This window comes from Nicotiana sylvestris, chromosome 5 (genome assembly GCF_000393655.2).
Source record: "Nicotiana sylvestris chromosome 5, ASM39365v2, whole genome shotgun sequence".
In the NCBI taxonomy this organism is placed as follows: domain Eukaryota; kingdom Viridiplantae; phylum Streptophyta; class Magnoliopsida; order Solanales; family Solanaceae; genus Nicotiana; species Nicotiana sylvestris.
In genome coordinates, this window is record NC_091061.1 from 93,036,845 (window position 1) to 93,051,632 (window position 14,788).

The window sequence follows — 14,788 nt, forward strand, 5'->3', positions numbered from 1 at the left end:
TCCAAAGCAAGCAGTCTCTCACCGACTGGAATATATGCAAGGCTGCCCATACTGGCTGACTTCCTACTCAAAGCATCGGCCATTACATTGGCCTTCCCCGGATGATACAAGAAGGTGATATCATAGTCTTTCAATAGCTCTAACCACCTTCTCTGCCTTAAATTGAGCTCCTTTTTTTTGAACAAATACAACAAACTCTTATGATCCGGAAACACCTCACATGACACGCATATAAATAATGCCTCAAGATTTTCAATGCGTGAACAATGGCTGCTACCTCCAAGTCATGAACTGGATAATTCTTCTTGTGGATCTTCAACTGCCGTGAAGCATATGCAATAACCTTGCCATTCTGCATCAACACTGCACCAAGTCCAATACGAGATGCGTCACAATATACTATATATGGCCCTAAACTTGTGGGCGAAACCAACACTGGCGCCGTAGTCAAAGCTGTCTTGAGATTTTGAAAGCGTGCCTCACACTCGTCCAATCACCTGAACTGGGCACCCTTCTAGGTCAACCGGGTCATCGGGGCAACTATAGATGAAAACCCCTCCACAATCTGACGGTAATAGCCTGATAAACCTAAGAAGCTGTGGATCTTTATAGCTAATGTGAGTGTAGGCTAGTCCTTGACTGCCTCTATCTTCTTCGGATCCACCTGAATACCCTCTGCTGATACAACGTGACCCAGGAATGCTACTGAACTCAACCAAAACTCATATTTAGAAAACATAGCATACAACTAACTATCTCTCAATGTTTGTAGAACAACTCGAAGATGCTGCTCATGCTTCTCTCAACTGCGGGAGTAGATCAAAATATCATCAATGAAGACAATCACAAAGGAGTCCAGATAAGGCTTGAACACTCGATTCATCAAATCCATGAAAGCTGCTGGGGTATTTGTCGACCCAAATGACATCACTAAGAACTCATAATGCTCGCACCGAGTGCGAAAAGCTTAGGGACATCGGATGACCTAATCCTCAACTGATGGTAGCCATATCTCAAATCGATCTTCGAAAACACTTTGGCAGCCTGAAGTTGATCAAACAAATCATCAATCCTTGATAATGGATACTTATTCTTGATGGTGACTTTGTTCAACTGTCGATAGTCTATGCACATCCTCATCAACCCATCCTTCTTCTTAACAAACAACATAGGTGCACCCTAGGGTGAGACACTAGGTCTGATGAAGCCCTTATCAAGTAAGTCTTGAAGCTGCTCCTTGAATTCTTTCAACTCTAGTAGGGCCATACAATATGGCAGAATAGAAGTGGGCTGATTGCCCGGAGCCAAATCAATGCAAAAGTCGATATCCCTGTCGAGTGGAATCACTGGCAGGTCTACAGGAAAACCTCTGGAAACTCCCGAACAACTGGCACGAAATCCATAGAAGGAACCTCAGCACTAGAATCATGAACATACACCAAGTAAACCAAACACCCCTTCTCGACCATACGCCAAGCCTTCATATAAGAAACGACCCTACTGGTAGAATGACTTGGAGTCCCTCTCTACTCCAATCGAGGCAACCCCGACAAAGCTAAAGTCACGGTCTTGGCGTGACAGTCCAATATAGCATGATAAGGTGATAGACAATCCAACCCCAATATGACATCAAAATAAACAATATCCAGAAGTAAGAAATCTACACGGGTTTCAAGACCCCCAATAATAACCACACAATAGCGAAAGACACGATCTACAATAATAGAATCACCCACCAGTATGGACACATATATAGGAGCACTTAAAGAATCACGAGGCACAACCAGATACGTAGTAAAATAAGATGACACATAGGAGTATGTAGACACTGGATCAAATAGAACTAAAACAGCTCTATTGCAAACGGAAATCGTACCTGTGATAATGGAATCAGATGTCTCAGCATCAGGCATGGCTGAGAAATCATAACATCGGGGCTAGGCCCCACCACTCTGAACTATATCCCCGGGATAGCCTCCGGTTGGTTGGCCTTCACCTCTAATGGCCTGATCTCCACCTGTAACACCTCGACTCCACCTCTAGCTGCCTGATCCCTACCTCTAGCTAGCCGAGCGGGTAGTGGAATACCCAGTGCATGAACCATGGAACGAGAACCCTGATGTTGAGAATTGCTCGTTGATCGAGTGCAAAACCTTGAAATGTGCCTCATATCGCCACAAGTATAACAAGTCCTCGGTTGCTGGGATTGTTGACCCTGAAACTGACCATGTCGGCCTGAGTAACCACACTGAAAACTCTGGAGCGGAGGTGCACTAATAGGAGGTGGTGATGCACTGTAGGGTAGCTGATTAGAATACTGCATGTGAGAAACAGCCTGGGAGGATGGCCTCTACAAAAAGAATCCATGCCTCTAGACAAAGCGCCACTGAATTGACCAGAATGACGGGGCCCTGAGCTAGAACCATCTCAACCCTCCTGGCCATATTGGCCGCATCCTAGAAAGAAATCTCGCTCTATGTCTCCTTAGCCATTTGCAATCTGATAGGCTGAGCTAGTCCCTCAATAAACCTCCTTACCATCTATCTCTCTCTCTCGGTGGGAAGTATAAGAAGAGCATGATAGGCCAAGTCAATAAATCTGGTCTCGTACTGAATAACTGTCATAGAACCCTGCTGGAGATGCTCAAACTGCCTCCGATAGTCCTCTCTCTGAGTGGTAGGAAGAACTTCTCCAAAAATAGTTAAGAGAACTGATCCCAAGTCAGAGCTGGTGACCCAGCTTGTCTAGACAAACAATAATCCCTCCACCAAGTCTTGGCAGAACCCCAGAGACAGAAAGGAGCAAAGTCAGCCCCATTGGTCTCCACTATCCCCATCTTTCATAGAACCTCATTACAGCTGTCCAAATAGTCCTGGGGATCCTCTGAAGATGTACCGCCATATGTGGTAGTAAAAATCTTAGTCAACATGTCCAGTCTCCACAAGGCATCAACAGGCATAGCTGCTCCATCACCGGTCTGAGCTACAACACTCGGCTGGACTACCCCTACTGGCTGAGCAGTTGAAGTCTGAAACTGGGGAGCCATCTACTCCGGAGTGCGAGTGGCAGGAGTCTGGGCTCCTCCTCCATCATGAGAGATAGCTAGTGTTATAGGAAATATGCTTGCCTAAGTGACACTCTTCATAGGGCCCACGAGATGGACCAGAGCATCTTTGAGTACCGGGGTGATGATGAACCCCTCTGGAACCTGAGCTGGCCCTGCTGGAATTGTCTAGGCCGGAACTTTCTCCTCGAACTCTACCCGAGGCTCCGCCGCAGGTGCTGCTGCTCGAGCTCTAGGCTGAGCCCTACCTCTACCTCAGCCTCAGCCTTTGCCCCTCACAGGAGCTGATACTAGGGGCTCGGGCTACTGGTCAGTTGATGAAGTGGTACGTGTTCTCACCATCTGTGAAAGAACAGAGTTGAAGTTCAATTAGCATTTGAGAAATCAAGTTGCACGACAAGATAAAATAGATGTGAAGTTTTCCTAAAATCTGTAGCCTCTGGGGATAAGCACGGACATCTCCGTGCCGATCCCTCAGACTCTACCTAGCTTGTTCGTGAATTTTGAGACCTAAGCAACCTAGATCTCTGATACCAACTTGTCACGACCTGGATTTCCCACCGTCGGGACTGTGATGGCGCCTACTCGTGAAAGAGAGGCAAGCCAACTACTATGATTTCAACACATTAGCAATCAACCCAAACAAATGTAAACAGTAACTAAAACCAAGCAGAGACAAAGTGCGAAAGTGTTACAACAAATTCAAATACTCCATTACATGTCTAGCCAAGAATCTGGTGTCACAATTTCACGAACTTCTACAAATATATACAAACACTGGTTTAGAAAGAAAAGTACAACTATTCTCAAAATGAAAAGAAACAGCAAAATGCTGAAGCGGGGAAAAGGGGACTTCAGGCTCTGCGGATGCCAACAGATCTACCTTGGTCTCCCTGGACTGAAGGCAGCTACCTCAAGCTAATCACCAGCTCTGGCACCGAAATCTGCACAAAAAAGTGCAGAGTGCAGCATCAGTACAACCGGCCCCATGTACAGGTAAGTGTCGAGCCTAACCTTGGCGAAGTAGTGACGAGGCTAGTACACGACAACCATATAAACCTGTGTAGTTAAATCATATACGATCAGAACAATAATAACAGGAAATAATAGATAAAGATGGGAAGGGGACATGTTGCGAGGAATATCAAGTTCTAACAGTAAACAAATAGAAAATCCTAATGAACACCATATTCGTATCAACAAGAATAATGAAACAATAACACGTGCATGACATCACCCTTCATGCTTTTACTCTCGTTCTCACCATATGAAACAACAGAAACGGCACGACATCACCCTTCGTGCATAACCTCTCATAATCATGTCACAACATCACCCTTCTTGCATTAGCTCTCAAATCATGGCACGGCATCACCCTTCATGCATTATCACTCACAATATCGGCACAACATCACCCTTTGTGCATTATCACTCACTCACAAAATCATGCATAGTATCACCCTTCGCGCTTTACACTCTTCCTCACCCAAACAATAGAAAAAATATGTCCCGGCAAGGGAATCAACAATATAAAAAATAACATCCCGGCAAAGGAATATGCTATAACCAATCTCATTTCAACAGTTATTTCATAAAATAAATCTCAACTTGAGCCAATACTCAACAATGGTCAATTACCAAGAAACTTTCATATGTCTTGTTCAACATTGATAGTCATCAATTTAAGCATGGACGGTACATATTAGAGTCACAACCATTATGGTATAAGACACACGAGCATGCTTGACACTAACGTATAGATACCCGTCACCACACCTATACGTCGTACTCAACACTAACACGTAGCAAATAAGACCACAACTTCTATTCCCTCAAGCTAAGGTTACACCAAACACTTACCTCGATTCCACGGTCAACAATCAAGCCTCAATTATTGCTTTACCTCTTGGTTACACTTCCAATCCACTTGTATCTAGTCATAATTTACTTAATAACATCAACAAATGCTAAATATACCAATTCTAATGTATGAATATAGATTTCCCAAAGTTTTTCCCAAAAGTCAAAAATCGACCCCGGACCTGCTTGGCCAAAACTCGAAGTACGAACCAAAACCCGATTATTCATTCACCCACAAACTCAAATATGTAATTGGTTTTGAAATATGACCTCAAATTGAGGTCCAAATTCCCAAAATTTGAAAATCCTAATTCCTACCCAAAAACACCCAATTTTCCATGAAAAACCCTAGATTTTGAAGTGAAATCATATAAAAAGGCGAATTAGATTGAAGAAGATGAGTTAGAAATGACTTACCTATGATATGGAGAAGTTTCGGTCTTTACAAAATCGCCTAGGGATGTGTACGGTTTGAGAAAATTGCATAATGATGAAAATCCCATATGAAATCCCACTTAATAGGTCAAAGTTATCGCAACTGCGATCTACGAACCCTTTGAAATACTGTTGCCTTCGCATTTGCGATGAAAATGTCGCATTTGCAACAGAGGGGCCTTCGCAATTTCGGCCAAAAGTTCGCAATTGCGAGGATGGACTGCCCAGGCCTGGTTTGCTTTTGCGACATTATGGTCTCATTTTCTTGGCTTGCTCACTTTGCAATAGCGAAGCCTGATCTCGCAATTGCAAGATCAGAGGCCTGTGCAAAAATACCAGATGCACAGCTGAGTTTCCTAAGTTCTAATCACTCCGTGGCCTATCCAAAACTCACCCAAGCCCTCGGGGCTCCAAACCAAACATGCACGCAATCCTAAAAATATCATACAGACTTGCTCGTGAGATTAAATTATCAACTAACATTAACAACTACAAATTTAACCTCAAATTCATAAGATAGTTAAGATTTTCTATTTTCTCAACCTCGGGTCCGATTTATATCAAATCAACTCCGATTCTTACCAAATTTCATATATTCAACTTAAATATTATTTTAAACCCTTACCAGGCCCCAGAACCAAAATACGAGCCCACTACCATCAAGATTACGCACCATTTCATTTCCAAAACTCCTTATATTTTCCAACAAATAATTTTTTTTAAAAATTCTTTTCTTGGGCTAGGGACTTTGGAATTCGATTTCGGCATATGCCCAAGTCCCATATTTTACTACGGACCCTGTGGGATTGTGAAATGATGGGCCCAGGTCTGTTTACCAAAAATATTGACCGAAGTCAACTTTAATCAATTTTAAAAGCCAAATTCAATATTTTTCTTAAATTTCACATAAAAGCTTCTCGCAAATGCACCCTGACTGTGCATGCAAATTGAGGTGAGATAAAAGGAATTTTTAAGGCCTCAGAACATAGATTGACTTCTAAAACAAGAGATGACCTTTTGGGTTATCACAATATACAACGAGGAACAGAAACCCAATCTGATATAGCACTAACATAAGTCATGTGATAATATCTACTCCCAAAGATATGGAGTCACGAGTACATGAGCAACTAGAAGTTCTACAAACAGAGTCTAAAATAAATACAACTATTTTGAAGGAAATGAATAGTAAAAGAGGGAAGAGGAAGGGGACTTCAAGGTTTGTGGATGCCAGCAAATCTACCTCAGGTCTCTGTATGAAATGATCCAATCTGATGCACCTCACGCACCGCTGGGACCAATACCAAAATCTACACAGAAAGTGGAGAAGTGTAGTGTTACGTCCCGCAGTATTACGTCGGTGTTATGCCCCACAATATTATATTACGACGATATTACACCATGTAGTATTATATGTGAAATTGTCGTAGGATAATCGACCTCCGTTTAAGGACAAGATTATTTAGAGATTATAAACATTATGCTATTTTAAATAACTGATAAGTAAATTCGTGAAGGTGAGAGGATAAGCAAATTGAAGAAAATGAATTTTCGACGAAGTTTGACATTTTGGGATAAAATGTGGCCTGAGCTAAAATACCCGGTATTTATGGACTAGTGTCATACAAGATACTACTAGACCATGATATTAAGGTGTACAAGGTATGTTAAAAGTGAGTAATATTTTAAGTGAGTTGAGATAATTATTAATTGTGTGGGTAATTGGTTAATTATTGGGTAACGGGATATTACCTAATTAATTAGGAATATATTGGATAAGATTAAAATTGCATTATGTGGCAGCCCTCCCCCCCCCCCTTTCAATTTGAGTGACTCATACATCTACATTGAAAGGTGGCAAGCTATAGTGTTAAATACAAAACACTACATCCTTCTACCTGTAAATACTTAAAAGATTGGCATTTTGGCTTCATTTGGACTTTAGATATTCAAGTGAGTAATCTGATAATGATTTCCTATTGCAAAGATTAAAAAACAAAGAAAATTCATAACATCTACAAGGATCCCAATGTTATCAACCTAAATCCAACGAGATTTCAACAAGATTTTTTGAAAAAACAATTCCAACGAGATTTCTTAGCACTTTAGCAGCACGAGATTTTGCGATTCTAAGGGAGCCGGAGCAATCTATTACAAGAATATCATATATATTTTTCTATACTTCAGGTATGTTAAGGCTATCCCTTATTTTCTTTTGGCATAATCCAAACGGTACAAACGAAACAAGCAAATGCACAACTTTCATAAATGACTCTATTCATATAAATGCTGGAGATTGCTATGTTATTGATTCCCCATGTATCCTATTATTCCATTATCTGTTCATGGGTCTCAGAAAATACGTAAGTTGATAAAGTTTACTTCATGATATTAATCAGAGGCATAATGGTCTTATGACTGAGAGATTTTATTGACGTACTTCTCATGCATTGCATTCATTTATATATGTACATTGACCCATGAATAGATGGCGTGTTATATATATATATATATATATATATATATATGTATGTATATATATGTATGTATCTGTGTATGTATATATATGTATGTATCTGTGTATGTATGTATGTATGTATGTATATGGGATATGGAAAAAGGTTACGGAGTTATATATGTATCATCACCTGATCAACTGATATATATATTTATGATTTTGCCCAAAGTGGCCGAGATGATATGATGGGATGCCCTCAGAGGCTTGATGATGTTATGAACACATGTACCTATGCACGACATGACATTCATACGCATATGCATGACACTATAAGTATTTACAGAGTTATCCAGACTTACAGGTTCAATTATTTACTCCATGTTTCTTCCATGTCTTTTATATACTTATTTATGTGGCTTACGTAGTCGGTACATTATTTGTACTGAAGTCCTTTTTGCCAAGATACGCTGCATTTCATGCCCACAAATCTCAATAGATAGGATCAGAACCCTCCAAGTTGGCTATCAGCTCAGCGGAAGGTGTTATATATGATTAGTACATGTATTTATTGGAATGGCGGGACCCTATACCGACCTTTATGATATTATGTATTCTTAGAGGCTTGTAGACATATGTCATGTACGTGAAAGTTTATATCGCCTTGTCGGCCTATGTTTAGTATACAAATGATCATTTTGGTCTTATAGTACCATATGTGTTATGTATAAGTGATACATGTTTTATTCTAGTTATCCTACGACAACCTTTACGTCTCTTTTACCATTGATAGCATGATACGAAAAGATACGTTATGTCGGTACTCGGTTAAGTAAGGAACTGTGTGCCCGTCGTGGCCCATCGGCTTGGGTCATGACAAAAGTGGTATCAGAGTAGTTCTGTCCTAGGGAGTCTACAAACTGTATCTAGTAGAGTCTTGTTTATGGGTGTGTTGTGCACCACACTTATAAGCAGGAGGCTACAAGGCATTTAGGACAGTCACTCTTTCTTCTTACTCTAGATCGTGTGGTAGAGCTTAGTTGTAAGAACTCAATTTCCTAAACTCTATCTTATTCATAATATGACGATGCCTACATCTAGAAATACAATTGGTAAGAGATTGCATGTGGCTATGGAAGAGTTGAGTAAGAAGAACTCAATTTTTCATGATGTTTATAATGAGTAAATGTAAGGTCTTTAGTAGATCATGTGTGTACTAAGACATGTAAGCCTCTTGATAAGGACCTTAAGGCAAGAATATTTATCCACCCCTATGGTGAAAGGCAATGAGAGATTCAGAAGATAGATACAAGTTTCAACAAGTAAAAGAAGAAAGATGAGGAAGGGTACGAGACGCCCAGTTCATGAAGAATATCAGTATTTGTAGGTCTAGCAGAGAAATATAAGCATTTTGAGTTACCTTCAACAATAATAGAGGTATGTACAATTGGCCACACACATCTCATTTATGCCCTATAGGGGCTAACAAAAGTACTATAAGATAAGGACGTGATATCAGGATCTGGTTGTGGTTCGAGTAACCCAAAATGGTGAATAGATTGTTTGCGTTAGTTGATATTTTTGAAGGATAATGCAAACATGCTAATAGATATCCTTTTGAGACTCCCAGATGGTGTACTTTAAAATAGTACAGCTAGATATGAGTACTACAAAGATGGGCACTGGAAGCCTGGAAGGGATAAATATTATCTTAGTATGGCTCCCGTCCCTAGTAAAGAGAGAATGTTAGGTAACTTGAAGAGCCAATGGATGGAGAAAGAGGAGCTAAGAGTAAAAGAATATCTTGTTCACATTTTAAGAATAAAGTGATAGACATAAATGTTAGCGGAAAATAAGAAGAGAATTAATGAAGCATTATGAGTAAGATGTCATACATGGATGGAAATGAAATGCCAGTATTACATAGTCTATTATCGAGGGAATGAAAAGATGAGAGGTGCCAAGCCTAGAGGCAGCAAAAGAGTATAGGCTATAAAGTTGTATCCTTATTTTGAGAAATAAGTTCGTGACTCTAACGTGACTGCTAGAAGGAAAAGTTAGACCCCAAAGTAATAGAAATCAGTATGGGCTGGTGAACAAGGTAAGCTAAACATGAATTAGGGACTGAGTAATTTGATAATGGTCGACATCATGAGAATTTAAGAGATTGCGTTCTGACGATAACAGAATGGAAAACAGAAGAATAACCCTTAAAGGCCATTCAAGAGGATGCTTTCCTAAAGCAAGTAATGTGAGAAAACTTAAGCTTCAGGGACGGTATGTGCCAGATACACTAGGTGTCACCCTCGTAGGTAAGGAATTTCAATCCTTGGTACAGAAGGATTACCGCAAGGCGAGTAAGGGTCATCGATGATGTGAAAAGATGCCAAATATGAAGAGGTAAAGCATCTATACGTAGATTATCATAGCAATAAATCTTAGTACTCTCCTGGGGGGGGGATATAGAGTGATATGGCATTAAGTCAGAATTAAGTGGTTCTAGTAACTATGGAATGGTAAAGGAAGAATGCGATAAAAATGAGAAAGGGATAAGATTGCACTTATCAAAATCCTACAGATATGCTACAATTTCAGAATATTATGCAAGCACGACATCAAGGAGAGGAAGTAAGGGTTCCTAACTGGAATGTTATTGATAAATAAGGAGCCAGTACGAGAGGTAAGTTAGACAAAGGAAATAACCCAAGAAAGATTTCGCGGAATATTGATATGAGAATGGGCCAACGAGTAGTTAGCAATTGATTCTGGAAGACCCAAGTTATGGCTAGACAAGAGGATACAGACAAATCAATAGATCATGCAAGATAAACATAATAAACCCCAACATGAGGCATTCAGTCTTGCAGGTATGACATCGTAACCTTGAGAAATATTAAGATAGAAGTTGGGGTAGTAAAGGTACCGTATTAGGGTTACGAAGATAAACGATGGTGCCACTGGGAAGACAATCAAAATATCACCTTAGAAGCAACCTTACGAGCACAAGGGCATCAAGGTAAGTAAGTAAGGATAATTACAAGTAAGAAAGAACATCAAAAAATTTCGCCGGATAAACGATGCAATAAGCTCGCAGCCTTGCAAGAATCAGAGGATGCTCCTTAAGTACTACAATGAAAGGCTAGCTAAGAAAGTAAGAAAGAAGGCTTATCCTAAGCTCAGTGACCTAAAGAGGAAATGGTCTTGTAATAACAGTCTCACAACAACATTGTATGCGCTCCATAAGAAAGTGGCACCTACCGTGGCTAATGAACGAGAAGCAAAATCAGAAGTGATATTCAAGATCATATGAGTTGTATGGAATTCCAATATGTGTGGGCACTAAGCTAAGATAAGTATGCACGCAACAAAGGGGACAGGAAGACCAGAAAACGTAATTGCTTATATTTAATGAAAGCTGAGAAGGAACGAAAAGAATTATTCGATTAATTATCCATGGTTAGTTACGTTATGAACGCACTTAAGATTTTAGAGTATTATCCATGCATCATATATGTTGACAATCATATAGCCGTAGAAGATTCTGATATAAGTTAAAAGAAAGAATTGAGCTGAGGTCATAGACAAAGGATTGAATTGTCAAAAGATTATATTATGGATATTCCATAGCACCCATGAAAGGATAAAAGTAATAACTAATACCTTCAGCCACAGATCGGGAGATAGCTCAAGACTACATAAAGGCATGATCAGAAAGAGGAGGAAACTAAGGAGTTACATCAACGAAGTAAATCAGACATCTGATTATTGGACCCATAAAATTATAGACATCGTGATTAAGAACACTAAAGGATTACTCTTAGATATTAGGGGTACAAGAGAGATAGTACAATAGACATATTTTATAACGGCTCTACGATAAAACGAGTTAGAAGTGTACTAGCCTCATAAGAAGTCAGCATGAAGCTCTCACAAGATTATGTATGGGCCAGAGGTGCCAGTATTATAATAGAGCATCAAGTTGCGGATGTGAATTATACCTCTGTGGTAGGGGGGTTATGAAAAAAGTAGAAGATACGATGCAAGATTTTAAGGTAAGTAAGGTAAAAGTAAACAACATACAAGATACTCAGGTGTAGAAGGTTGTGAATAATCCATACTTCAGATAGAGGGATAGAAGCGTTGGGATTCAGTATCCAAGAATGATAGCGGTGTCATTAGTGGCATATCTTCCAGCCTATGGTTTCCAAATACCAAGACATCTAGTTAAGAGAGTAAAGAAGAGTTAGAGATGATGTGATGCCTCGCTTGATATTCAAGAATAACACAAGGAAATCTATGGTACAAGCAAGTTGAAGGAAAGTTGCGAGTAGTATAAATAGACATGTATAGGTCTCAAGCTAAAATATGGTAAAGCGACAAGGTCATAAGAAGACATGAGTAAGGATAAGAAAGGGCAACTAAGAAGGTGGCGAGAAATGGATAAGTCCTTGGAATTAAGCCTAGGAAAACAAAGGAGCTGATGGTTTCTCTAAAGTTATAGAAAGCTCAGTATAGCCTGAATGAACTCAAAAGAGTCTAAGACTAGTAGCATTTAGAAGAGATGGAATGTTGCCCTGGTAATAGAATGAGGGTGTAATTGTGAAGCATAAAGGATTATGTTTGGGCCTTCGATTGGGTAATGATTTGAAGAAAGAAATAGGGGGATTTCATGAATGATACAGGATTAAAATGGCCATGTAAGGTGAATCACATTAGGATACTATGAAATATTGTTATGGAAGCATGGTATCGCCCCCAAGTGGATCAGTCTAATCATTTCATATGTTCCTCGACAGGTCGTGAGCCCTAGCGACAGTGTTACGTAAGAAGTTTCAACTTATCATTGAGAGATTGTAGATAAACATTGAGATGGATTGAAAATGGATGGATAAAAGATACAAAGTACGAGATAAGATTAGGCCATCAGTCTTAAGATAAACAGTAATGAAGAATAGTTAAAAGACTTAGCTTTATGCATATAGGATAAGCAACAAGAGTAACCTAGAGTTTGGCCGCAGACCTCAGTAATAGTAAATCGAAGTAAGAGTTATGATATAGTATGACCTACTTAGATGTAGTAAAGCTAATGACGCCTAGAGGGACAACTTGACATAATTGTGTATATGTTCACAAAGTGAGTCCTAAAGATTGGCTAAAAGCTACAGGAAAGAGGAGAGAAGTTTCGCATAGGCGCACATACAAAGTTAGAGTCATACAGGATGCATGATAGAAGGTAGCAACAATTACGAGATTAGATTGATTCTGACTACAAGTCGTGGTGTGAGAAAGAGGCTTAAAGGTGGGAATGCCCTGACCTTTGGATTTATTCAAAGAATAGTTGCCTAAATAGAAAGGGGAATATTAAAGTATTTGCAAGAGCTATGGGTTATGAGAATAATAGGTGTATTAGTCAACATTAGAGGACGAATATTCCGAAGGGGAGAATGATGTTACGCCCCGCAGTATTACGTCGATGTTATGCCCCACAGTATTATATTACAAAGATATTACACCTTGTAGTATTATACGTGAAATTGTTGTAGGATAAATGACCTCAGTTCAAGGACAAGATTATTTGGAAATTATGAGCATTATGCAATTGTAAACAAGTGATGAGTGAAATCGTGAAGGTGAGAGGATGAGCAAATCGAAGAAAATGAATTTTTGACGAAGTTTGACCTTTTGAGGTGAAATGTGGCCTGAGCTAAAGTAACCGGTATTTATGAGCTAGTGCAATACAAGGTACTAAATGATCATGATAGTAAGGTGTACAAGGTATTTTAAAAGTGAGTAGTATTTTAAGTAAGTTGAGATAATTCTTAATTATGTGGGTAATTGGTTAATTATTGGGTAATGGGATATTACTTAATTAATTAGGAATATATTGGATAAGATTAAAATTGCATTATGTGGCAGCCTTCCCCCCCCCCCCTCAAATTGATTGACTCATACATCTAGATTGAAAGGTGGCAAGATAAAGTGTTAAATACAAAACACTCATCCTTCTATATGTAAAGACTTAGAAGATTGGCATTTTTGCTTCATTTGGACTTTACATATTCAAGTGAGTAATCCGATAATGATTTACTATTGCAAAGATTACAAAACAAAGAGAATTCATAACATTTACAAGGATCCCAACGTTAGCAACCTAAATCCAACGAGATTTCAACATGATTTCTTGAAACAAAAATTCCAATGAGATTTCTTAGCACCTTCGCAACGTGAGATTTTGTGATTCTAAGGGAGTACTGTGCGACCTTTTCCAAGAGTATCATACGAATTTTTCCCTACTGCAGGTATGTTAAGCCTATACCTTCTTTTCTTTTGGCATGATCCATACGATACAAACAAAAGGAGCAAATGCACAACCTTTCGTAAATGACTCTATTCATAGAAATGCTAGAGATTGCTATGTTCTTGATTACCCATGTATCCTATTATTCTATCATCTGTTCATGTGTCTCAGAACATACATAAGTTGATAAAGGTTACTTCATGATATTAATCAGAGGCATAGTGGTCTTATGATGTTCCGAGAGATTTTATTGAAGTAACTCTCATGCATTGCATTCATTTATACATGTACATTGACCCATGACCAGATGGCTTTATATACGCGTATATATGTGTGAATATATATATATATATATATATATATATATATATATATGCACCACCACCTAATAAGCTGGTATACATTGATGATTTTGCCTACATTGGTCGAGATGATATGATGGGATACCTTCAGAGGCTTGATGATGTTATGAACACATGTACCTATGCACGACATGACATTCATATCCATATGCATGACACTAAGAATTTCATGATTTACAGAGTTATCCAGACTTACGGGTTGAGTCATTTATTCTATGTTTCTTCCATGTCTTTTATATACTTATTTATGTGCCTTACGTACTCGGTACAATATTCGTACTGACATCTCTTATGCCTGGGGACACTGCGTTTCA

The 14,788-nt window shown here is 39.1% G+C and overlaps 1 protein-coding gene across 1 annotated transcript; it reads right to left on the reverse strand.

The window, feature by feature from the left end:
• Positions 1 to 1,526: 1,526 nt before the first annotated feature.
• Positions 1,527 to 1,913, reverse strand: LOC138868984 (uncharacterized). Its single transcript, XM_070146567.1, has one exon. It carries the CDS (start codon positions 1,911 to 1,913, stop codon positions 1,527 to 1,529), a length of 387 nt encoding a protein of 128 aa, XP_070002668.1.
• Between the last annotated feature and the right edge of the window lie 12,875 nt (positions 1,914 to 14,788).

Excerpts from the sequence above, each read along its gene's own strand:
- LOC138868984 (XM_070146567.1), bottom strand. The coding sequence starts at position 1,913 with ATGCCTGATGCTGAGACATCTGATTCCATTATCACAGGTACGATTTCC.